Raw genomic sequence first — 26,578 nt, 5'->3', positions numbered from 1 at the left:
GTGTTTTGTTTTTTTTTACTCCTCTTATTTAATTTAAAAACAGACACTGTCCATTATTTTAGAAGACTAATGTGAACTACCAAAAAAAAAAAATGGAATTTTCGGAACATGTTTGAAGAAGACAGGAAAAACATTCTACATTCTCAAGGTAATCAAACTCAAAATATGGAGAGAAAGACGTATTTCAGAATTAAACTAATGTGGCTTAGACTCCCCTTCATACACGAATTCATTTTTTTACAGTTTGGTTTGTTCTCTTGTGCTTATCCACATTTCTCACTTCGAAGTTTGGATGATCTATGGATTAAACTATATACTTCTAATGGAATGACTCTTTCCCAACTACCTCTGGGAGTTAAATATTGGTCTTTGTACAATGGATTGCCTGATATCCCTTTGAGAGTAGCATAAAGTACTTCATTTTAAGCATAAGAGAAAAGTGCATTATACTCACTCTACTGCAAGCGCCAGTGGTAGTCTGACAGACCGTGAGGATGGAGATGTTCTGAGGCCGGTTTAACCATCTGACCACCGTCTTGGTATTGCTTACCCATTTAACCATGGTGATATAATATTCTCTAGTTTGGAAACAAAAAATAATTTACATTTAGAGCCAGAGAACCTGTATAGTACCAATAGTATACACTTGTCATTTCATATGCAAGGATAAATGAAACACTGCAAGGATGCCATATCATATTAATTTCTATTTATGTATAAGTACACATCTGCTATTCTGAATAATCACATATATAAATACAAATGTGTGTATATGTATATAAACACGTGTACATATACATACACATACAAATGTACCAAGAATTTAAGAATAAATCTGAAAGTGAATAATATCCCAGAAAGGAAATCTTTAGAAAAATAAAAATAATCAAGATGATACACATTTATGATTTTTTTAAACTGTCTATTGATTAGCACTAACGTGTGCAATCAGCATACATTTTTAAGCTATATTCTATTTTTGTAAAAAATACAATCACTAATCAATTAAAAGGCACAACTTATTCTTCACTTAATAATTATTTCTTATGCATGATCTCCATGTTATTTCACTTTATCCTGGGGACTTTACCATGACAGAGCAATTAATTTTTATTTATTTATTTTTGTGTGTGTGGTCTTTCTCAATTGTGAGCCAAGGGCCAGTCCCAATCCTATTCATTATACACACACACACACACACACACACACACATATACATATATATTAATTTTTAAAATCTTTATTTGAAACAGTTTAAAACAAAGAAGGAATTAAAATGAAGGAGATGAGGGACTACTGAATTTTCAGTATAGTGAGAATGCTAATTACTAGAGCCTATGATGTTCTCAAGGCTATTTCTAGATTGGGAAAGCTTTTATTTTTCCCACAGTTAGTTTATATTTCTTTCATTGTAGAATCTATGATTGGAAATTTACATACTATATCAAAAAACCCTCAACCCACACAGACAAAATGCAGTGGTCAATACTGATTCAATTTATGATAAAAAGAAAAAAAAACTTTCCAACAAATTTGCCCAGTTTCAGAACAGATGAGATGATTTAAAGTGCCATCTGTGAGCACTGTCTTAAAATTAATCCACCCAGGGGCTCCTGGGTGTCTCAGTCAGTTAAGTGTCCAACTCTTGGTGGTGATCTCATGGGTTGTGAGATCAAGAACCATTTCAGGCTCCACACTAAGTGGGGAGTCTGCTTGAAGATTCTCCCCCCCCCACAAAATAAATAAATAAATCTTTAAAAAAAGCACCAGTTTTTATGTGACTTAGAAAAAAATCATGTATGGGGAGAAAAGCTTTGTGATACAAATCACCTGTCCTTAGACACATGTGGGTTAGACATCTAGCTACATGAATCTTACATTTCTAACATTTCTGAATAGCTACTGCTTCCTCCAGAAAACCAGTTAGCCCATCAAAGTGAAGATGTCAGCAGAAGGGCAAGCAAAACATAGCATACAGTGAAACCTGCCATATTTTCTTCAACAATCTCTTCAAAACATCAGACAACTTTCAAAACCAGCTAAGTCTCACTTCGAAATGCCAAGAAACTCAGGGAAATCATAACATAAAGTTCCCTAAATAGTTAACAAAGACAACTTTGAATCACTTGTGCAACTGGTTTAGGATTAATCTTTGGCCAAATGAGAGGCCCTTGTGATTCTTCAAAGAATGATATTCTGTTCATTTTTACTGTGTTTTTGTTTAAACTGATTTATTTTGCATGCATTATCATGTTCAGCAGTATGAATATTAAAAAGGGGAAATATAGATATTAACCTTCAATGGATTTATCTAGAGAATTTAGCAGGGAGGAAAATGATAATGGATACTATAATCAGGAAAAAAAATCCTGAATTCTGACAATATATAATTCCGATTAATTGGTGTAAATGTTGTTTAGAATTGAAGTAAAAAATAATTTGGTTATTGTAAACAACTGACCAAAGACTGCAAAATCAAGTTTATATTTATAGAAAATTCTAGATAGAACTGGTATATATAAATTTTCAAACCCAATCAGGAATGTGTTAGTTAGCTAAAGTGAGTAATATTACATATTGTGTCAAATGAGATGACAACCAAAATGAATAATTTTTAAAATAAATAACAACTGCAATAACAAAACATAATTTAAATATTCATCTTGAGTGTTTTCACTTTCAAAGTAGCCCTCAAGTGTAATGTTGCAAGAACATCTTCTTCATAATGTCTTCACAAACACTGACACATATTTATTATCTATAATGGAAAATCTTGACTAAAAGGATTTCATATTAGAAAAGCAACTAAAATTCAACCAATGCAAATCTGGTGAATAAGTGATTTTTTTTAAGGGGAACACTAATTTAGGTGTAAAATTAAGTTAAAATAATTAATTCATAGTTAACACCACTTATCCTTCTCTTTGATTAAATAATGTGATTATTTTATGTGTTTGTATATAATGTATCTAATGCCTATAAGCAGAATTTAGCGTGATGTGCAGTATCTTAGTATAGACCTTATTTATAATCTGAAAGATAAGAGTTGTCCCCAAAATTGAATTTATAAGGTTTTTCAGGGATAATTTCAAGCCACTGAAATTTCCATGATAAAGTGTTGGGACTATCTAAAATGAAAGTTAAAATAGAGCTTGACACACAGGAAGTAAGACACATCCTGCCTGTATTCTTTCTTTCCTTGTTCCAGGATCCTAGGTTCAACTCTCCTTAGTTTGCTCATAAGTAATCAGGCTTCCTCTGAATGAGGGATTAGGGAAGGGCCCTTACCTGGAAATCACACTCCTTGGGCTGCCTGCTGCTGATGTGGCTGTCCTCCTGGAACTCCATTTCATGAACACATTAGATCTGGTGTCCCACGACCAGTGACTAGCAGAACTGTCCCCTCCTTATAACTGGCTTTCCTGCTTGTTAGTCTCCATGGCTCTGGATTACCCAGGAAATCCACAAGGAGCTCATCCTCTTGAGCCACAGAGACACAGACAAGCGGGTTAGAGGGACTGCCCTCAAGTCAAGAAAGACTTTGTATCAGGTGGGCAGTGTGGCACAAAAGGTCTAATTGTTCACAAGGGTATGTGGAATGGAGGACCCAGCATCATCAGCAGACAGGTACTATGTTAGAAGTCACACCTGTGTTTTCACTGGCTTTCTGTCCAATCACTACTCTGTGTTCACAACATAATCTTTGTATACATATAGTTGCACTGAGCTCACTCTCTTCCAGATAATCCAGGATCTCTACCCATAACTGTACTGTAATGGCATGCATGACCAACTCATAGCTAGTGATCTGCAAAGACCTTTGTTAATAACTATGAATTACTTAAGAAGGGTCATTTAGGACATTTCCATGAACACAGAAAAATTTCTTAATTTGATTTGTTTTGTAAGACACAAATATACCTTGGCAGAAAAAAAAAAAGATGTAGACAAGGCATACTTCAATGATACAGGAAGAAAATCATGGTGCTATCAAGCCCAGGTGACAGGTAATATGACAATGCCACTTCAGTGATACATGCTAAGAATAATGGGTCACAAAGGGTGGGTGACTGAAGAAAGATTTCAAATAAAATAATGTCAAAGACACAGAGTAAGAAGAAACCAAAGACAAAACGCTACCTTAACCCTTCAGCCTGGAGATATCTGAATACAAAGGACAATCACTTCCTCAAAACAATGTGACAAAAGCCAACCTGTGGAAAAATCTACATGACTCATTACTATAAAAAATCATTCCAACAGGGGGTGCCTGGGTGGCTCAGTCAGTTAAGCTTCTGACTCTTGATTTCGGTTCAGGTCGTAATTTCAGGGTCATGAGATGACATTTTATAAAAATTTATGAAATGTTCCTTCCCCTTAAGATGAGATGAATCATCAAACTCCCATATGGATCTGGAAAGTTCATGAAGCGGCATTATCTGAGTTCCTACTGTGCTACATACTGAAGAATCCAAACAGACAATAATTAAATAAAGATAAGAGTACAAGCTGAATTCCTATTGAAGAAAAGTTGTATTCATGATCTGAATTTGTTGATAAAGGATCTTTAGCTAAATCACAAATATATTTTTTGAAAAAATGAAGGGGTGTGGGGGAAAGAAAATGGAAAAGAAATTATGTCTTTCTCCAAGTTATGGTATCCTTTAATCTTTTTTTAATTTTTTTATTGTTACGTAAATCACCATACATTACATGATTAGTTTTTGATGTAGTGTTCCATGATTCATTGTTTGTGCGTAACACCCAGTGGTCCATACAGAACGTGCCCTCTTTAATACCCATCACCAGGCTAACCCATCCTCCCACACCCCTCCCCTCTAGAACCCTCAGTTTGTTTTGCAGAGTCCATCGTCTCTCATGGTTCATCTCCCCCTGCGATTTGCCCCCGTTCATTCTTCCCATCGTGCCATCTTTTTTTTTCTTAACATATATTGCATTATTTCTTTCAGAGGTACAGATCTGTGATTCAACAGTCTTGCACAATTCACAGCACTCACCATAGCACATACCCTCCCCCGTGTCTATCACCCAGCCACCCCATCCCTCCCACCCCCGTCCAAAAGCCCCCAGTTTGTTTCCTGAGATTAAGAATTCCTCATTATCAGTGAAGTCATATGATACATGTCTTTCTACGATTGACTTATTTTGCTCAGCATAACACCCTCCAGTTCCATCCACGTCGTTGCAAATGGCAAGATCTCATTCCTTTTGATGGCTGCATAATATTCCACTGTGTGTGTGTGTGTGTGTGTGTGTGTGTGTGTGTGTGTGTGTGTGTGTGTATACCACCTCTTCTTTATCCATTCATCTGTCGATGGATATCTTAGCTCTTTCCACAGTTTGACTATTGTGGACATTGCTGCTATAAACATCGGAGTGTACGTACCCCTTCGGATCACTACATTTGTATCTTTGGGGTAAATACCCAGTAGTGCAATTGCTGGATTGTATGGAAGCTCTGTTTTCAACTGTTTGAGGAACGTCCATACTGTTTTCCAGAGTGGTTGCACCAGCTTGCATTCCCACCAACAGTGTAGGAGGGTTCCCCTTTCTCCGCATCCCCGCCAACATCTGTCATTTGCTGACTTCATAATTTTAGCCATTCTGACTGGTGTGAGGAGATATCTCATTGATGTTTTGATTTGGATTTCGCTGATGCTGAGTGATGGTGAGCACTTTTTCATGTGTCTGTTGGCCATTTGGATGTCTTCTTTGGAAAAATGTCTGTTCATGTCTTCTGCCCATTTCTTGATTGGATCATTTATTCGTTGGGTGTTGAGTTTTAGAAGTTCTTTATAATTTTGGATACTAGCCCTTTATCTGATATGTCATTTGCAAATATCTTCTGCCATTCTGTCGGTTGCCTTTTGGTTTTGTTGACTGTTTCTTTTGCTGTGCAAAAGCTTTTTAACTTGAAGAAGTCCCAATAGTTCATTTTTGCCCTTGCTTCCCTTGGCGATGTTTCTAGGAAGAAGTTGCAGTGGCTGAGGTCAAAGAGGTTGCTGCCTGTGTTCTCCTTCAGGATTTTGATGGACTCCTGTCTCACATTTAGGTCTTTCAACCATTTTGAGTCTGTTTTTGTGTGTGGTGAAAGGAAGTGGTCCAGTTTCATTCTTCTGCATGTGGCTGTCCAGTTTTCCCAACACCATTTGTCTTTTTTCCATTGGACATTCTTTCCTGCTTTGTCAAAGATGAGTTGACCATAGAGTTGAGGGTCCATTTCTGGGCTCTCTATTCTGTTCCATTGATCTATGTGTCTGTTTTTGTGCCAGTACCATACTGTCTTGAGGATGACAGCTTTGTAATAGAGCTGGAAGTCCGGAATTGTGATGCCGCCAGCTTTGCTTTTCCTTTTCAACATTCCTCTGGCTATTCAAGGTCTTTTCTGGTTCCATACAAATTTTAGGATTGGTTGTTCCATTTCTTTGCAAAAGTGGATGTTATTTTGATGGGGATTGCACTGAATGGGTAGATTGCTCTAGGTAGCATTGACATCTTCACAATATTTGTTCTTCCAATCCATGAGCATGGAACATTTTTCCATTTCTTTGTGTCTCCCTCAATTTCTTTCATGAGTATTTTATATTTTTCTGAGTACAGATTCTTTGCCTCTTTGGTTAGATTTATTCCTAGGTATCTTATGGTTTTGGGTGCAATTGTAAATGGGATTGACTCCTTAATTTCTCTTTCATCTGTCTTGTTGTTGGTGTATAGGAATGCCACTGATTTCTGTGCATTGATTTTATATCCTGCCACTTGACTGAATTCCTGTATGAGTTCTAGGAGTTTTGGGGTGGAGTCTTTTGGGTTTTCCACATAAAGTATCATATCATCTGCAAACAGTGAGAGTTTGACTTCTTCTTTGCCGATTTGGATGCATTTTATTTCTTTTTGTTGTCTGACTGCTGTGGCTAGGACTTCTAATACTATGTTGAATAGCAGTGGTGATAGTGGACATCCCTACCACGTTCCTGACCTTAGGGGGAAAGCTCTCAGTTTTTCCCCATTGAGAATGATATTCGCTGTAGGTTTTTCATAGATGGCTTTTATGACATTGAGGTATGTACCCTCTCCCTATAATCTGAAGAGTTTTGATCAAGAAAGGATGCTGTACTTTGTCAAATGCTTTTTCTGCATCTATTGAGAGGATCATATGATTCTTGTTCTTTCTTTTGTTAATGTATTGTATCACGTTGATTGATTTGCGGATGTTGAACCAACCTTGCAGCCCAGGGATAAATCCCACTTGGTCATGGTGAATAATCCTTCTAAAGTACTGTTGGATCCTATTGGCTAGTATTTTGGTGAGAATTTTTGCATCCATGTTCATCAAGGATATTGGTCTGTAAGTCTCCTTTTTGATGGTGTCTTTGGTTTGGGGAATCAAGGTAATGGTGGCCTCATAAAACGAGTTTGGAAGTTTTCTTTCCATTTCTATTTTTTGGAACAGCTTCACAAGTATAGGTATTAATTCTTCTTTAAATCTTTGGTAGAATTCCAGGGGAAGCCATCTGGCCCTGGGCTTTTGTTTGTGGGGAGATTTTTGATGACTGCTTCAATCTCTTTAGTGGGTATAGGTCTGTTCAGGTTTCCTATTTCTTCCTGGTTCAGTTTTGGTAGCTGATACATCTCTAGGAATGCATCCATTTCTTCCCTCTTACCTGATTTGCTGGCATATAGTTGCTCATAATATGTTCTTATAATTGTTTGTATTTTTTTGGTGTTGGTTGTGATCTCTCCTCTTTCATTCATGATTTTGTTGATTTGGGTCATTTCTCTTTTCTTTTTGATCAGTTTGGCCAGGAGTTTATCAATCTTGTTAATTCTTTCAAAGAACCACCTCCTAGTTTCGTTGATCTGTTCTACTGTTCTTTTGGTTACTATTTCATTGATTTCTGCTCTGATCATTATTATTTCTCTTCTCCTGCTGGGTTTAGGCTTTATTTGCTGTTTTTTCTCTAGCTCCATTAGGTATAGGGTTAGGTTGTGTATTTGAGACCTTTCTTGTTTCTTGAGAAAGGCTTGTATTGCTACATACTTTCCTCTCAGGACTGCCTTTGCTGTATCCCAAAGATTTTGAACAGTTGTGTTTTCATTTTCATTGGTTTCCATGAATTTTTTTAATTCTTCTTTAATTTCCTGGTTGACCCATTCATTCTTTAGTAGGATGCTCTTTAGCCTCCATGTATTTGAGTTCTTTCCGACTTTCCTCTTGTGATTGAGTTCTAGTTTCAAAGCATTGTGGTCTGAAAATATGCAGGGAATGATCCCAGTCTTTTGTACCAGTTGAGACCGGATTTGTGACCTAGGATGTGATCTATTCTGGAGAATGTTCCATGGGCTCTAGAGAAGAATGTGTATTCAGTTGCATTGTGATGGAATGTTCTGAATATACCTGTGAAGGCCACTTGGTTCAGTGTGTCATTTAAAGTCTTTATTTCCTTGTTGATCTTTTGCTTAGATGATCTGTCCATTTCAGTCAGGGGGGTGTTAAAGTACCCCACTATTATTGTATTGTTGTCCATGTGTTTCTTTGCTTTTGTTATTAATTGCCTTGTATAATTGGCTGCTCCCATGTTAGGGGCATAGATATTTATAATTGTTAGATCTTCTTGTTGGATAGACCCTTTAAGTAGAATATAGTGTCCTTCCTCATCTCTTATTAAAGTCTTTGGCTTAAAATCTAATTTGTCTGATATAAGGATTGCCACCCTAGCTTTCTTTTGGTGTCCATTAGCATGGTAAATGGTTTTCCCCACCCTCACTTTCAATCTGGGGGTGTCTTTGGGTCTAAAATGAGTCTCTTGCAGACAGCATTTCGATGGGCCTTGTTTTTAATCCAATCTGATAGCCTGTGTCTTTTGATCGGGGCATTTAGCCCATTTACATTCAGGGTAACTATTGAAAGATATGAATTTAGTGCCATTGTATTGCCCGTAAGGTGACTGTTACCGTATATTGTCTGTGATCCTTTCTGGTCTATGCTGCTTTTAGGCTCTCTCTTTGCTTAAATTACCCCTTTCAATATTTCTTATAGGGCTGCTTTTGTATTTGCAAATTCCTTTAGTTTTTGTTTGTCCTGGAAGCTTTTTATCTCTCCTTCTATTTTCAATGACAGCCTAGCTGGATACAGTATTCTTGGCTGCATATTTTTCTCATTTAGTGCTCTGAAGATATCATGCCAGTCCTTTCTGGCCTGCCAGGTCTCTGTGGATAGGTCTGCTGCCCATCTAAGGTTTCTACCATTGTAGGTTACAGATCTCTTCTCCCGAGCTGCTTTCAGGATTTTCTCTTTGTCTCTGAGACTCGTAAGTTTTACGGTTAGATGTCGGGGTATTGACCTATTTTTATTGATTTTGAGAGGTGTCTCTGTGCCTCCTGGCTTTTGATGCCTGTTTCATTCCCCCAATTAGGGAATTCCCTGCTATAATTTGCTCCAATATACCTTCTGCCCCTCTCTCTCTTTCTTCTTCTTCTGGGATCCCAATTATTCTAATGTTGTTTTGTCTTATGGTATCGCTTATCTCTCGAATACTGCCCTCATGATCCAGTAGTTGTTTATCTCTTTTTCTCAGCTTCTTTATTTTCCATCGTTTGGTCTTCTATATCACTGATTCTCTCTTCTGCCTCATTTTCCTAGCAGTTAGCACCCCCATTTTTGATTGTACCTCATTAATAGCCTTTTTGATTTCGACTTGGTTAGATTTTAGTCCTTTTATTTCTCCAGAACGGTTTCTCTAATAACTTCCATGCTTTTTTCAAGCCCAGCTAGTATCTTTAAAATCATGATTCTGAACTCTAGGTCCGACATCGTACTAATGTCCATATTGAGTAGGTCCCTGGCAGTCGGTACTACCTCTTGATCTTTTTGTTCAGGTGATTTTTTCCATCTTGTCATTTTGTACAGAGGAGAACAGGTGAATGAGAGAACAAAATGCTAACAGGGTAACAACGTTCCCAGAAAATATACTCTAAACAAATCAGAGAAGCCCTGCAACTGGGGGAAAATAAAGGGTAAGAAAGAAAAAAGAAAAAGGAAAAAGAAAAAGATAAAAAGAAACCAAAACAGAAAAAAAAACAAAAAAACAAAAAAACAGAATATGATCAAATATGATCAGGCTAGTTCATAGATCAGTGCCACACACTAGATTTTGGGTGTATTTTGGTTTGTTAGAAGAAAGTGCTTCCCAAAATTTTAAAGAAAGAAAAACTTATATATGTACAAAATTAAGGGTTGATACAATGAAGGGATGGAATATGACTGTAAAGATGAAAATTATAAAAATATTTTATAAAAGGATTTGATAAGTTGTTTGAAAAAAGAAAGAAGAGGATTTAAAAGAAAAAGAAAAAAGGGAGAGAATGTGATCAGGCAGAAGACTAGAACAAAGCTATACACTAGAGATTTAGGGTATATTTTGATATTTAGAAGAAACTGTATCTCAAAATTTTAAAGAGAGAACATATATATATATATATATATGCCAAAAATAAGAATAACTACTATGAAGGGATAGAAAATGACTCTAAAAATGAAAAATAAAAATGTTTTTTTAAAAAAGGGATTGATAAGATGTTGGTTGAAAAAGGGAAAAAGAAAAATTCAAAAAGAAAAAAAGACAACAAAAGACAGTAAAAAAAAATTTAACTTTGAAAGACTACAGAATCATGGTAAAAAAGCCATGGACTCTATGTGCAGTGCTCCCCTAGCTCTGGAGTTCAGCTGTTCTCACTGATAGGTAAACTTGGTCTTGGCTGGCTGTTCTTGCTGATCTTCTGGGGGAGGGGCCTGTTGCCGTGGTTCCCAAATGTCTTTGCCGGAGGCGGAATTGCCCCACCCTTGGCTGGTCCTGGCTAAGTAATCTGCTGGGGTTTGCTCTCCAGATTTTTTGTTCCCTGCAAGCTTTCCGTTCGGCTTTGGAGGACGAGAATGAAAATGGTGGCCTCTCCATCTCCCCCTGGAGGAGCCGAGAACTTGGGGTCCCACTCCTCGCTTTGCCCCCAGAGAAAAGCAGTCAATCACTCCCGTCTCCCCGGTCTCCGGCCGCACTCTGTGCTTACCCGGCCTGTGACGGTGTGTTTCTGTCTCTGGCACTCGACCCTGTGTGGAGTCTCCAAACCCAGCAGATCCCTGCAGTGCGCTCCTGCGCAGCTTCTCCCGGGGGAGGAAGGGGAGTCTCCCTGGATCTGCCGCTTGTTGGGTCCCTGCTGGAGGAGCAGTGGCCCGACTGGGCTGCGGATCACAGTTTATGGCAACCCCGGGCTGAGAGCCTGTGCCTGAGCTCTGTCTCTGCAGCCGGCTTCCCCGCTCTGATACCTGGGAGCTCTCCTGCACTCAGGCACCCCCGGTCTTTCTGTGACCCCGAGGGTCCTGAGACCACACTGTCCCGTGAGGGTTCCACCCCCTGCTGAGCCACTGGAGCATTGTCCCTCAGAGGAGCCGACTTCTAAAAGTTCCGATTTTGTGCTCCGCAGCTCTATCACTCTATCACTTGCTAGAAGCGGCCGACGGAGGCCCCCTCCCCACTGTCTATCCTCCGGAATATCGCCTCGGATTCACTTCTCCGCATGTCCTACCTTCCAGAAAGTGGTCGCTTTTCTGTTCAGAGAGTTGTGGCTATTCTTTTCTTCAATCTCCTGTTGAGTTCATAGGTGTTCAGAATGGTTTGATACCTATTCAGCTGAATTCCTGAGACCAAATGAAATCCAGGTCTCCTACTCCTCCGCCATCTTGCTCCCCCCTTTTTAATTTCTTTTTAAAGCCGTATAAATGAATTGAAATTTATTTTACATTCTTTGATTAGAGTTTAAGTACCTGGTGTTAAGCAAGGTCTACTGAATGCTGGTTCTAGCTTGGAGACATATTTCTATTATACTTATAACATGAGTTGTTACAAATCAATCCATCAACCAAATAAACAGTCAACAGACCAAAACAAATGATTTAACATCTTCAAATTCTAAAAAATCTTGTTCTTTGGGGTGGGAGTCAAAGAATACAGTTTATAAGGTACCTCAAGTCATAAGAGGTCATCTTTCTATTTATCTTATAAATCTTCCTCCCTATTTAGGTGTGCACATATATACTCAATAATTATTATAGCCACCGTGGTGATTTTATGAGAGAAAAAAGTAGGATAAGAGATGAAGTTCAAGTTTAGTGGAAAAAAGGAAGGACCAAAAAGGGAAAAAAAAAAAAAAGATAGTTCATAACTGCACAGAGTAATAGAATATAATTCATTAATTGCCATATGTATATCTAAAGATAATGTAAAATATAGATGCTTAGATAACATCCAAAAAAAGTAAACAAGTAAATTATTACAGAATGAAATAATTATTTGGGTATACTGTTAATTGAGAGTTTAAATAGAACCTCAAATGATATGAATAGCTACAAACACAACACAAACTCCAAAAAAAGAGAGAACATTTGATGGTCTTAATAGGGCATGGAGGAAGTATGTTACTAATAAGTTAATTTTTGCGTGTTTATACTTATACATTTAAAAAATAAAAAAAATGATTTGTATTTCTTGAAATTTGTAGGAATACTGTCACTAATAAATATGAGAATACTGCTACTAATACTGGTACCAAAAATTTAACTTATATATTTATATATTTAAAATTTTTTAAATAAAAAAAGAATCTGAGTTAGCTTAGAAAGATTTAAGAATAACATGGTAAAGTAAGTTAGGAGGAGAACAAGGCAAATAATTTAGAGAGGGAGACGTGTTAGTTACCGTGGTAAACTCCAGGTCCAAAGTACATTAATGCAACTTAGTTAAAACACCATCAGTTCCGTGGCTCACAGTGCACATGAGAAAAATATGGCAGGTTTGTAAGAGAAGCACATGCATTAGTTAGATAAATCATAGATGTGTGTATGTGTTTGCATGAGTGTGTTCGTGTGTCCGTATAGAAATAGAGAATGAAAGACACACACACACACACACAGAGAGAGAGAGAGAGAGAGAGAGAGAGAGAGAGGAAGATACAGAGAGACATAAATAGAAACAAACAGCACCAGACAGATACAGAACACTTTCTCATGTGGCTTCAGAAAAATCATTGTGTGCTCGTGTGGTCATCGCCAACACATGCATAAAGTATAATAAACTTCTTATGGCAAATATTATCCTTAAATTATGTATATGGAATATTCTCCATTTGCCAGGTCCATTCTCCAGCTCTCCCCATGCAGTTTTCAGAGGCTGGCCTCTACAGTGAGGCTGCCTTGCCAGGGGAAGGCCTCTGCAGGAACTCCAAGCTTGAGAGGAGAGAGAGTTCAGGGTATTAACTCCCAGGATCTGCTTCCTACTAGGGTGTGGTTTGGCAATGACTGAATGGCTCAATCTGTGGACAGGTACTCCTGGTCCATCCTGTTCTTCAGCTACAGGCCTCTTCAGGATTCATAATTGAGCCTGCACCTCATTCCTTCAGTCCTGAGACAGCAATAGCTTTCCTCTAATGCAGACTCAAAGTTGCTTTCTCATCCTTTGTGAATTTCCCCTTAATCCTGCTCACATTTTTGTTAATAGTCCCTTATTAATTAACTGCATTTCACTTACCCTACTTGAGTGTGTCATCTGTTTAATTTCTAGGACCCTGACCACTAAATTATGAAAAATGACATGCTCTTTTAGATCTCTAACTAGGAGGGCACAATAGTTTTCTAGCTAATTTCTATATGGCTAACATACCATGTATTAAATATTAGAGATGTTCATAATCCTAAAACAAAACCAAGGAGAAAAAAGCAGTTTGGTTTCCATATTATGTGCAGCTAGATGAATGCAACTTTCTTTAATTCACACCATTGATCTATTTTGTTCATTTGTATGTTTCTGAGCCCATCTAAGTAACACCTATGCTCAGAGCGACTAAATGCAGATGATCTAAAATTCATTTATTACTCTTCTGTGAATTGGACTAAAACTTCCTACCAGAAACAGATGAGTAAGGAAATACATTTCTGTAAAACTGAACCAGGGTAATACTTAAAAATATCAATTTTGAAGTAAACTTTGATCTTGAGCTTTTCAACAAAAATCATACATTTTGGTACATTTCACATGCCACAGGTGGCACTTACATAAGACCCTGAGGGAGAAAGAGAAAAATTGTTTGGTGCATTCTATAGATAAGGTATTATATGACTTTCCCCAAATTGTAGACCAAGTTCATCACTAACCCAATATACTTGGGTTACATTTAAGAGATTTTTCTTCACAAGATTCTTCCTCACTCTTAGTGGGATCTCGTATTTTATTCTGTGTATTGGATTTATATCTAAGGATATGTGATACCTTTTTGCCAGGGATGACTAATTTTATCATATTGTACTTCAAATATTACAGATATATACTTAACTAATAACCCAATAAATGACAACTGATTCTGTCTTTAAGAATTTTTGTGTTTGCTGACATTACTACATCCTATCTGGAGAATCCACTAGCAACCTCTTGGATTATAACATCAAGGTCCAGAATCATTACTTTTTCTTAAAAAGAAAGCCAGATATTGTAAAGTTGATTTCTATTTCAAAGATCTCAAAAGACTGATGAAAATGAAAAATTATTACTTTAAAATGAGGTTATTCAGACTCATAGAGAGGCAGAATGACTTGTCCAAGTTCACATAATGAAATGGTGGCAGAGATGTGACTCAAACACTCCAGTTTAGTGCCCTTTCCTGTTAATTCAGAGCATTAAACAAATCAGAGAAAAAGATAAGGGCTCAGGACCACATAAAATACTAATGGCTTCCATAATTGCTTCATTTGTGACTAATTCTTTCATGGCTGGTAGATCGAGTTCAGTAGAGTTCCTATCTGATTTGGTCAACTCTATTTCATTCTAAATGTCAGTTCCAATGGCCCTGTAAGGTCTTCCATCATGACCTGCATGAAATGCCCTATAACTTGACACAGGCTTTACCATATTTTCTACCTCTGTTACCAACTAATCTTGGGGTTCTGGGCCCCATCTTTCCCCTCAATAATAGGAACATATTGTATTAGGTAGTTATGAGTGCCCTTCCAGTGTAAACAGTCCATACATTTTTAATAACTTTACAGGAGGGAAATTTTCCACATACTGTAGGCTGCACTGTCTGTGAAAGTCCCCAACTGTGATGGAATTTTCCCAAATACATCAATGGAACAGCGTTTGAGTGGAATTTATATTTGAATCAGTCCCCTAGCACTCTTTGTTGATGGCATCAAAACAAAGTTTGAGCTCAGCCCCGTATCATTCAATAGTGTGAAAATATTTTCCTAAATCAGCTACCTATTCCAGCTCCAGGACCACTGTAAAGTTTCAAAGGGTTGCACTATTTGAATTAATAACGTTGAAGTTTGAGACCACTCTGAATTTTAAAATCCACATGGTTATTTGATTCATTGTGTGCTACTGGAGATTTTACTAATATTACAATTATGCTTCTGACACATAAAATGTGTTTTTTTTCCCCCTCTCCATTTAAACTTCTTAAATAAGAAGGCTTCTTATATAGGATATTTTGAAACCACATCTCATTACACTTCCCTGCCTGGAGGAAAAAGCTAGGGAATCACTCCCAAGCTATGGAGATAATTTCTGCTGGAAAAACTACACAAATTCTAGGAAGATTGTGCTCTTTTAAAGAGGACCGTTTAAAAAAAATGGAGTAACTATTTTCAGGAAGAACATTCAATGGAAAATTATCCTTTGCCCCCATCTCCCTGTCACATCTCCTGCAACAAGTCTAATTCTCAATATCACTACATTTAGTCATTTTCTGGTGCTGCTAATCACCTTGAAACTTTAAATGCTCCCTGGGAACAACAAGAAGCCCAGAATGAGTTCATTCCTGCACTAATGGGGCAAACTCAGATTTATTTTCAAATGGATTTGTTGAGCTGATCACATCTCTCTAAATTGCAATAAAATGATAATTGAAGTTAAAATAACTATTTCCAAGTAAAAGTAAAATGGAAATCGCATACCTTGATTTAAAGCTGTCAGGTGGCATGAGTTCCAAAGTATGAGTTGGTCCATATAGGTTTACAACATATAATTTGATGGTTGGGTTCATTTGACCTGCCTTTGGGAAAATGAAGATTGTGATACAAATATATTAAGCATTAAATATATTGAGAAAAAAAGAAAATGTGGTGTGATTCTAATTTTGCATTAGAACAGGGAAAAAGTTTAATTTCTCTGAAGTAGAAATGATTTTAAATTCCAACAACCTGATTGCCTTCAATTGTTTTTGTAGATTGCTTTTTCTAAGCATTTTAGTCAGACAATTAAAGGTGATGGAAAATCATGATGAGTTATTCATTAGGCAGTGCTACCGTATTCTTTCCCTGGAATGACACCAGGAGGGTTGGCTTAACAAAACAACTAGTAGAACAAGCGACTACTCACATTATAGGATAAGATACACAATGAGAAAAAAGCTTGGCTAATTAAAAAAAATAAGAAGAAAAAGATAAAGAAGATTTGCCAATCTGGGTGACACATGCTTAAAATTCCCCAATACCTAATCCATCCCATTGCATTAAACATTCCTACATTCCTGTTTCCTTTTTTTTTTTTTTTTTAGTTTCAGGGGTAGAATTTAGTGATTCATCAGTTGCATATAACACCCAGTGCTCATTACATAAAGTGCCCTCCTTAATGCCCATCACCCAATTATCTGATCCCCCCGCTCCAACCTCCCCTCCAGCAACCCTGTTTGTTCTCTATAGTTAGGAGTCTCTTATGGTTTACCTCTCTCTCTGTTATTATCTTATTTTTCCTTCCCTTCCCCCAGGTTTCCTTTTAAACTTTAGTGAATACCAGATGGGGTCCGGTGTAAGTGCCCCTTGGGAGGTGGTGGGCCACACAGCAGTATGTCCTCACTAAGTATGTAGTCAGATGAGTAGAAGGACAGTGACAAGAATCGTTAATAACTGGCCTAGAGCATTGGTATGTTTCTGGCTCAAGTATGTAGTAAAGGCTCTGCATGAATAATCCTACTAAATATTCTTACTTCCATCCTAAGGATAATTATAACCATTTCCAGATGACAATGGAGAAGCTCAGCAAACTGTGGAAGATGGATATCCAATAACCGAGGAAGCTGGTATTTAAACCCAGGATGCTCTTGCCTGCTATGCTTTGCTTCATTTCATTCCTAGGCAATGGCCTCCACAATTTTTCAAATACTATGAATTTGTAGAGGGCACAAAAGGGACCTTTTACCAATATATCTCAAGCAGTTTGAATGAATGAATAGGAGAATGTTTATGTGAATAAATGATGTATAGAATCAGTGACTATTTGTGGCACAATGTGTTCCTAAACAAAATACTGATATGTCCTTGTGGAGTGGCTGATGTTTTAGAAGACTATATGAGATGTACAAAGAAAGACAAGGAAATTAAAAGTGGGTTGAGTTAGAAGACTGACAAAAATCTAAGGAGAATTACAAAAGTGATTTAAAGATGCGAAAGAAAAATCCATGTTCAAGTAACTGGCATTGACAAAACCCAAAGCTGAACAAGACCAGAAGCAACATGATACATTCCACCAACAGTCCGTAATAGCTCTTCAAGGACTGTGTTGTTAGGCTAGTAAATACAGCTAGTACAGGTGGAAGGCAGGAGGATGAATGAGTGGAACCCAGAGGATTTTTAGGGCAGTGAAAAATACTGTGTGATACCATAATGCTGGATGCATATCATTACAGATCTGTCCAAACCTAGAGGATGTACAACACCCATAGTGAACTGTAACGTCAACTATGGACTTTGGGTGATTATGATGTGTAGCTTCATCAGTTGTAACAAATGTACTGCTGTAGTGAGGGGTGCTGATAATGGGGGAGGCTCTGCATGTGTAGGTGCAGGTGGCATATACAAATTCTCTCTATCTTTCAATTTTGTTGTGAACCTTAAGCTGCTCTAAAAAATAGAGTCTTTTCTTGGGCACCTGGGTGGCTCAGTTGGTTGGGCGACTGCCTTCGGCTCAGGTCATGATCCTGGAGTCCCGGGATCGAGTCCCGCATCGGGCTCCCTGCTGAGCAGGGAGTCTGCTTCTCCCTCTGACCCTCCCCCCTCTCATGCTCTATCTCATTCTCTTTCTCAAATAAATAAATAAATAAATAAATAAAATATTAAAAAAATAAAAAAAGAGAGTTTTTTCTTTTTTTATTTAATTAGCCAACATATTGTACATCATTAGTTTTTTGTGTAAACAAAAATGACTAGCACATCTGTGGGGTGCATCATACACAAGTCAGAAGTTTTGAGCCAAAGGAGTCAGGAAAGTCCTTCAGTACAGAAACACAATGCTATAAAGAGAGATTATGGAAATGGTTTATATAGTGAAGGGCTTCCTGGAAGATAAGCTATAATCCTGCCTCACAGAGAAGGCTCTCACGTCAGATTTTATAAAGCTTTTCATTGTTCTAAACCCCTCAAGTGCCTGGGCACATTTGTCTTGGGCAATTTAGCCTTCTACCACACACGGGAGCTCCCTTTCACATCACTCCCATTTCAATTTAATTGCCATGATCCTCCCTGAAAATACTGGCCTTATCCATATTTTTCAATCTAACCGTTTCTCTAATTTGACCAGGTATATTAAAAATTAGAGCTGGGATGTAATATTCAGTAGTGCCATTCAAAGTATTGATTTTTGACTGGCAGCATCCATCAGCATCACCTAGAATCTTAGAAACAAATTATGGGCCCCACGTAGGCTCAAAAATCAGAATCTCTAGGTGTGGGCCTGGATTCTATATTTTAATAAGACTCTCAGATAACTATAATAGTATGTAAATTTACAAACAGACATTGATATATATTTTTTAATATATATTATTACTAGAATATGTAGTAATGCATATATATCCAATAATATATATGCTATCATATGCATATATGTACACAATAATATATATTACAGCTCAGTGCTTATCAAAGGTGTCAGCCTGCATCGGAATTACACGGAGAGTCCCTGGGTGGCGCAGGCAGTTAAGCATCAGCCTTGGTTTGGGCTCAGGTCATGATCTCAGAGTCCTGGGATCGAGCCCTGCATCAGGCTCTGCACTCAGTTAGATATCTGGTTGTCCCTCTCCCTCTGATCCTCCCTCCACTGGCACTCTCTGCCTCTAAAATAAATAAATAAATCTTTTTTAAAAAGAAAAAAAAAATTACCCAGAGGACTGGAGGGCTTGTTTAACAAAATTTACCCAGCATTTCTCATGTCACGGGACATGAGAACCTCATTTCTAACAGTCTCCCAGATGAGACTGATACTGCTGGTAAAAGTACCACATTGTGAGAACTGGTTTTAGCTTAACCTGTGAGTCAGAGAAACCTGGGTTTACATTCTGACTGCTATTTATTGAATACAGACCGCGGGCAAGATGGTTAAAGATCCTCAAGTGTCATTTTATTGGATTATCAAAAATGAGACAATACTTCGCTGAGAATATGTCACAAGTCAGAAGTTTTGAGCCAAAGCAGGTTTCCTTTCTGTAGCTATAAATATCTTATAATTTTGTTATGTGGACTAACAAAAAGATTATCTATAAAAATGTCTAAAATAGTATATAGTAGTGAATTAGAAAGACAGTTATTAAAACACTGACTTTTCTAGTTGATGAAAAATTCTGCCAATTTTTAAAATTCTTCAATAAGCTCATTAATAAAAAGAAATTAAATGAAATTTGATCTTTTTGTCAGTTCTTATCAATGATGAATAACTTTATGACATCCTTTGTCAAAGACATATATGGTTATTACCATATCATAAGGCAGGTTTTTTTTTTTTTTTTTAAATGTCTGCAGCTCTGTATGCTTATACCCACCTGTATAGGATCACTGATATCCCAGTTAGCTTTTACATGGGAACAAATTAAAAGTTGTATACAATGTGGCCAATTTTAGACAAAAAACAAACATCAGGTTGTTTCTAAAATTCAGCCATTCAGGATTCTACAATCTCAATTAGATTTTTATCTCTCCATGGAGTTTTGAAATTAAGTGCACATTGCAAGTTCATTTGTACCTTTTTTAACATTTGGACCATTTCAATAGTTTGCAAATTAGAAGAGTTCATCTATTTGCTTTCTACAGTCACATTTGCCAGAAAGACTGCATATCTACAGAATCCTTCCTCTATGATTCTGAAACACAAGCCTCAATAATAATTAACCTTATTTTACTGGTAACTAAACTGTCATTAAATGAGATAATGCTTTAATTAAGAAGATTAACCTGAGGTTACTGAGATAGAACTGTGCATCTCTTTCATGCTGAATTGCTAATGATAGGGTATTTTATGAGTTCTGAATCATGCTGAATTAAGTAAAATACAAATATATTTGTTTAGTGTAAGTATTTCATTAGTAAATCTGACCACATTGAGTATTTGCTGCACTCATTTTAATCTAGTTTAAATTGAAGCACGATTTAGTGTGAACTCTATGAATTACTTCAGTGTTGAAAGTACTACTTTTTATAAGTTTATTACAAAAGTGAGAGCAAATCAAAATAATATAGTTGTTAGTGGCAGAACTAGCAAACATTTTTTTTTAAACCAGAGTAGAAAATAGTAAGACTTTCAAAGTTCAAGTAATATACCCCAAATGATATGAAACTTATCTGAGAACGAGGATCAAGCCCAAGCCCGCATCTTGTTTTTTTGAGTCCTGTTGTCTTATGTACCTGAGCAGGGATTCCTACTAAAAACCTCCTGAGGACTTAGGATTCTTTCTCTTGGCTTGACCACAGGAATAGCTACCTGTTTTTATGCTTAATACTCCTCAGTGGTAGTCATTAACACACACTCAGGACTTTAATTTGTATTACAAATCCCTATTTCTCTCTCTCTTTCTAAGATGTGAGACTGTCTAAGAATCCTACGTATATCCTACTATATATATATAGTTAAGTCATTAGGAGTAAATGGAGCAAACAGAGCTCTACATATATTTGTTAGCTCCACAAGAAGATAATTTTGATTCCAGCTATGTCTCCAGAGATAAAAGTTAACCTCTGGTAGTTTTACGGAGAGGGGCAGAATCAATAAATTTGAGTTATTTCCCTGTTCTCAAAATAACTGTGACTTTTACAAAAGCACTTAGCCTTTTAGAGAGCTTGGTTTGTCCATTCGTAAATGGAGGCCATTGTGAAGAGGTTCAAATAAGGAAAAAAAGAAGTGAAAAGTCTCTCTGAAAATATGAGGCATATTATTAGCACACCTGATTTATACAATAGCAAACATTATTATTTTATGCCTAGCTTTATTAATATTAAATAACTAATAAAATAATAACATTAATAACAAAGTGTCTAGGCTTGTCAACCCAGTATCTTATGAATTAAAATTTGTCAGGCATTTCTGTTTGTCTATTTGCTTGCCTCAGTCTGTTAAAGTTATGAGGCCTAGGAGTGTCCAAGTTCAAGCAGCCCCTAACTGAGAAGGCAGTTTGAAACACACCTATGGCATCTGGCTCCTATGTTGTGAGTCCGAAGATCCCCACTCCTCTTGGGAAATGAACGACAAAATGTCGTTCCTTCCCTGGGGCTGATTTTATTCCCTTTGTGCAGTAAACAAACTGAACAGTTGTGTGTGAATATCTTGCCTATTCACGTATGCTTCCCACAATATGCCACTTGGTTTTGTATTTAAACTGTCGGGTGAACTTTCATTATCATAACTAAATCAAATGATGTGAGAATTAATAGATTTGAGAAGTCAAAAAAGGTACAGCTACGCTGTCTAGGAACAAACTGTCGTTCATCAGACATGACTAAATCTATACTAGAGAAGTCATAAGTCATGTACCTGAAGTACCATAAAAATCTCTTGGTGAATATGATTATTTTTTGTTGTTGTTGTTAGGTCAGGTTGCCATTTTCTCCTGGAGAGCACTGAGTATATGTGTCTTCTAATTTATGTTCAGAGAAGACCCCTAAAAACAGTATTTCAAAATCATAGAATCAGATTCCTCTCAATCTTGTTGTCCTTCTCAGCTATACGCCAGTCATTTAATACCACAATCTATGGAAGGAAGGTAGGACTGAGAGAGGGGAAAAAAAAACAAAAACAAAAGAAAAGCAGACAGTACAGAATCTCACTGAGGAAACGCTCTTCTTATCCCAGACTCTCTAAATTCAAGACTGCCTTTCATCCTCCCTCCGTCCCTCCCTCTTTCCCTAAGATGTGAGACTGTCTAAGAATCCTCCCTCCCCCGCCTTCGTTCCCTACTTTAAGTACTTGAGTTTGGTGGATGACAGGAAAATAAGAAAAGTCATGCCTACCCTAACCATGCCTTTACTGAAAGTATAGAATAATCTGTGTGATGGATAATTTGTCCAATACCTTGACCAATTAATGTAACACACAAGTTGAAAGGTATAAAACCTATTGTGATTGGGAAACAGTACAACTCACTAAAGGAATGGCTTAAAAATAGCTTCTAAGGGGGACTGGGTGGCTCAGTTGGTTAAGTGTCTGCCTTCAGCTCAGATCATGATCCTAGGGTCCTGGGACCGAGTTTTGCATCAGGCTCCCTGCTCAACAGGGAGTCTGCTTCTCCTTCTCCCTCTGACCCTCCCCTCTGCTCACGCTTTCTCTCTCTCGCTTGCTCTCTCTCTCTCTCTCAACTAAATAAAATCTTTAAAAAACATAGCTATTCGGGGCGCCTGGGTGGCTCAGTTGGTTAAGCGACTGCCCTCGGCTCAGGTCATGATCCTGGAGTCCCGGGATCGAGTCCCGCATCGGGCTCCCTGCTCGGCGGGGAGTCTGCTTCTTCCTCTGACCCTCTCCCCTCTCGTGCTCTCTATCTCTCATTCTCTCTCTCAAATAAATAAATAAAATCTTTAAAAAAAAAACATAGCTATTCAATTCATAAATTGAATTAGCAGCCATCTCTTACCTAATTAAGAGCTGAAATGTGTAAAACAGAGTTTAAAAATTTTCCTATAAGACATCTTTACATGATGAATGCATAGGGAGCCTCATTCATGAGCTTTTATCTTTGTAATATAAACATGGGGGAATGTATTTTTAAAAAAGAGCCCTTAAGTTATCAAAAATGCCATACAATAGAAAAAAATCATTACACTCCAGATGTTTCTGCAACCTGCTCCCTACCTGAAAATAGTTTTGCTCACTGGGCAAGAGTTCCATATTTGCCTCACTCAATAAAACAATTCTATGTATCTTAGCTATGTCTGGCTATGGCTCTACCCCATCGTGTTATAAAGTATGTTCCAGAGAATGCTCTGCCAAAATAATGCTGATGTTAATACTAATACTAATAAATTCTTTATGCTTAGTCTATTCTTCATTGGTGACTCTTTATGTTTAGTCTGTTCCTTACTGGAGATACTTTATGCTTAGTCAATTTTTTTATGGGAGATTTATAATGTACATTAACATATAATATATTAAGTGCTCTAAGAAAACGTCTGCAAGAAGTTGGATTTTATTTTTAACTAAGAATTTTCAACTTATTTGACCATGGGACTTTTTCTTCCCTTATAACACCTAGTAACAACTAGAATATAACAAATATTAACACAGAGAATGTACTTTGGAGAAACCTGCGCCCTGGCATAATGTTTGCCCCTTATCTTTTCTCACTTTCTTTCCAAATGGGAAGGCAAGGGAAAACAAGAATGAGAGAATCAAAGGGGAAGAAAGGCAGCAAAAGTGGCAGTTCCCAAGCCCTGAATCATCTCTACTTCTTCCTACCAGAACACTGTGTACAGGCTACCGCAAACTCTAAAAAATGAATCTGCCGACCACGAGTGAAAAGCTTCTTTTTGTTTTTCTGCAAAGACAACTTGCTCATGCAGCAAGGATACTATCAATCAAGTCACCAGTGCAGAGAAAGAGAACAAACAAACAAACAATCCACGTTACTTACCTTAGGATATGGATACTGCTTTCCTTTGGGATACAATGCTCCAGTAAATCGAGGGATAACCATGTTAGGCACCAACGAATCATTTATCATCAGGAAGGCAAGCCTTTCTCCATCTGGTGACCACCAGTGGGCAATGTGAGAATGCAGAAGTTCCTCTAGAATAAATGAGTGTTATTTGAAACCAACTGTAGAGATGTGGGCTCAGTGACCCACAAACATCTGTCCTTGAAATCTCCATTGCACATATACATTTTTTTTTCGATACAATGGTTGGATTTTATCAACATCATAGAGAATTCTGTATTTCTGAGTTACCCTTTTAGTCCGAGGAGAAGCAGATGCAATGGCAGGAAAGAATGAAGCAATGAAGTCAGGATTTCATAGACTGTCAGCAGTGTGAACAGAGAAAATGAAAGCACTACTGGGGTAAAAAGAATAAGAACAGTAACTGAAGACTGAAATATGGCATAAAACCGTATTATTCATTCACATTTGCTTTCAATCATATTTCCATCATCAAACAAGTTAAATATGCACTCTCATCACTGAACAAGTTGAATACCCACTAGGCTCACGAAACTATTTTAAGCTCTAAAGAAAGAGAATGAGAAATATACTGGGTATATCTTTCATGTGACCCCAGATCCACTATTCACTTGTCTATACCTGCTTTCTGATCCAGAAAATTAACATGGGTGAACAACAGCAGAAGGGCTGCCATGCCTTCCAGAGCATGGCCTTTATTGTACTATGGCAAGAGATTGCAAGGAGGAGAGTGAAGTCAGAATATGTAGTCCCTTGGCTGTACCCTGAAATGTCACTTCAGTCTAGCTGTGGGTTTTAAATGATGTCACTACCCCTGTCAATGCACTCCCTTCTGTGAAATTTTCTCCTTTTGTATCTTGTAATGACTCATCTCTATGGTCACAGGGGTGATTATAGCTTGGTTGCTACTAGTCTAGATTATAGCTCTGTCCTTTATGGTTTCACTTTGTAAATGTGGTCTCTTTGTAAATAAATCTTCAGATTACTTAATGTGCTAACTTTGTACCCTGACAGATACCATGATGAATACCAGTAAGAGACTCAGAAAAGGGACCTTTAAAATTAGAGTTTGGGATTAAGTTGGTGATCTATATCTATATCCATCTCTATTTGTACTATCTTTGATGTAATCATCTCCTTTCCAGGAGGGAACTGGAGCATAGATAATCCATAGCAATGGATGGACTCATGAGTAACCCATTGTCACTGGTGATGATACAGAATGAAATGCAGATAGACAGGAAAGGTTTGGGGAGGATAACTGATTGTGGCACTTAATTGCTACAATAGTGGCAACTGTAAAGATTGTAAAAGGAAGCTCCCATGGTTCATGTGACACCTCAAGGAGATTCCATAGGGACAAACTGAAACAGAAACCATCTCTGCAAAATCAAGAATACAAAAAGATCCCCATGGCATCTTTGAAGGAGTCCCTCTCTTCTCATCTGTTGTTGCAGGCAGCTAAGGCAGAGGTCCAAGAGAACATAGTAAGGGTGGCAGAACTACAACACAAATTAGGGGCTCAACTCCAGCTGTTTCTTAAAGCTTATACAGAGATATTGGAGGAGAAGTCCTGGAACACTGGCACATAGGATAAAGATGCTTGGGTAAACATGTGCAGTATACTTATGCTTTCTGGACCAGTCTCATAAATAACACATTATTGGAGAATGTTACCATATGTGTCTAATATTATGGCTGATGATACTGAACCTCAAAATTCCCAGAAGTCTCCTTGCTGAGAGAGGCAACCTCTATCCCAGGGAGCTAGGCATTCTCTTCATTAAGGCAGAGTGGAAGATAAATTCCTATAAAGTTTAAGAGTCTACATCCCTAGAGGAGAGTTTAGAGATCTAGTAGCATAGTATACACTGGGATATCTCTTGTAAAGTGAGAGAAAATTTGTTGGAATTGTACTTATGCAAAAGTAAAGAGGGAATAGACTCTTCTGATTCTGAATAACAACTTAAACCATATTCACATATGTTGCCCTGTTCTACTTCCCAGATAACCTATAAAGCTGCCTGTTCTGAGCAGAGCAAGAAAGGGCTATGCAGCAGATCAAGGCCATCATACAACCTTCCCTATTGTCTTTTACCTCGTGAACCAGAAGATACACTGCTAATGTAAAGGTGCATGGTAAACAAAGACGCTGTGTGGAGCTTCTGACACTCATTATGTGGCAATCAAAACACAGGCATTACAAGCTTTAGAGGAAGGGGTATATATGGGATTGGGGAGAACACGTTAAGTAAAATGTCCAGATTATTGCATCCTCTACTTTGTCCTCTCTCCTTCAGCTCATACCTAAACCTCAAGATGTGTTTTCTAATACAAGTTGGCAGGCGAGAAATAAATGCAGGCCTGGTTTATGGGCAGGTTTGCATGATGTACTTGAAGGCTCTGGAATTGGATAGGCTCTGTACCACAATCAGACTGAGGAGTGGTATTAAAAGACTAAAGAAAACATGAACCCTCCCAGTTGGCAGACTTTTGAACAAGATACTTAGTTTCTACTTCTTGTGGAAGGAGAATTAGCTTGAAGCATGGATCTACCCTGACTCATGCACAGTAACTAATAAAAGACCTG

At 37.6% G+C, this 26,578-nt stretch overlaps 1 protein-coding gene across 2 annotated transcripts in view; it reads right to left on the bottom strand.

The window, feature by feature from the left end:
- Positions 1-26,578, bottom strand: part of DPP10 (dipeptidyl peptidase like 10) — a 653,604-nt gene that overhangs the window by 90,777 nt on the left and 536,249 nt on the right. For both annotated transcript variants that reach the window (XM_028101300.2, XM_088022159.1), the window contains 3 exons: positions 23,944-24,098; positions 16,016-16,113; positions 455-578 (listed from right to left, as the gene is read on the bottom strand). In XM_028101300.2, the coding sequence (XP_027957101.1) occupies positions 455-578; positions 16,016-16,113; positions 23,944-24,098 (377 nt within the window). The remainder of the gene's footprint in view (positions 1-454; positions 579-16,015; positions 16,114-23,943; positions 24,099-26,578) is intronic.

The sequence above is a fragment of the Eumetopias jubatus genome, unplaced genomic scaffold (assembly GCF_037043125.1).
Source record: "Eumetopias jubatus isolate StellerSeaLion01/CBP00866 unplaced genomic scaffold, mEumJub1_p1.0 scaffold_3, whole genome shotgun sequence".
Taxonomy (NCBI): Eukaryota; Metazoa; Chordata; class Mammalia; order Carnivora; family Otariidae; genus Eumetopias; species Eumetopias jubatus.
The sequence above is the reverse complement of the archived record's forward strand: the minus strand, read 5'-3'. Positions and strand labels throughout refer to the sequence as shown.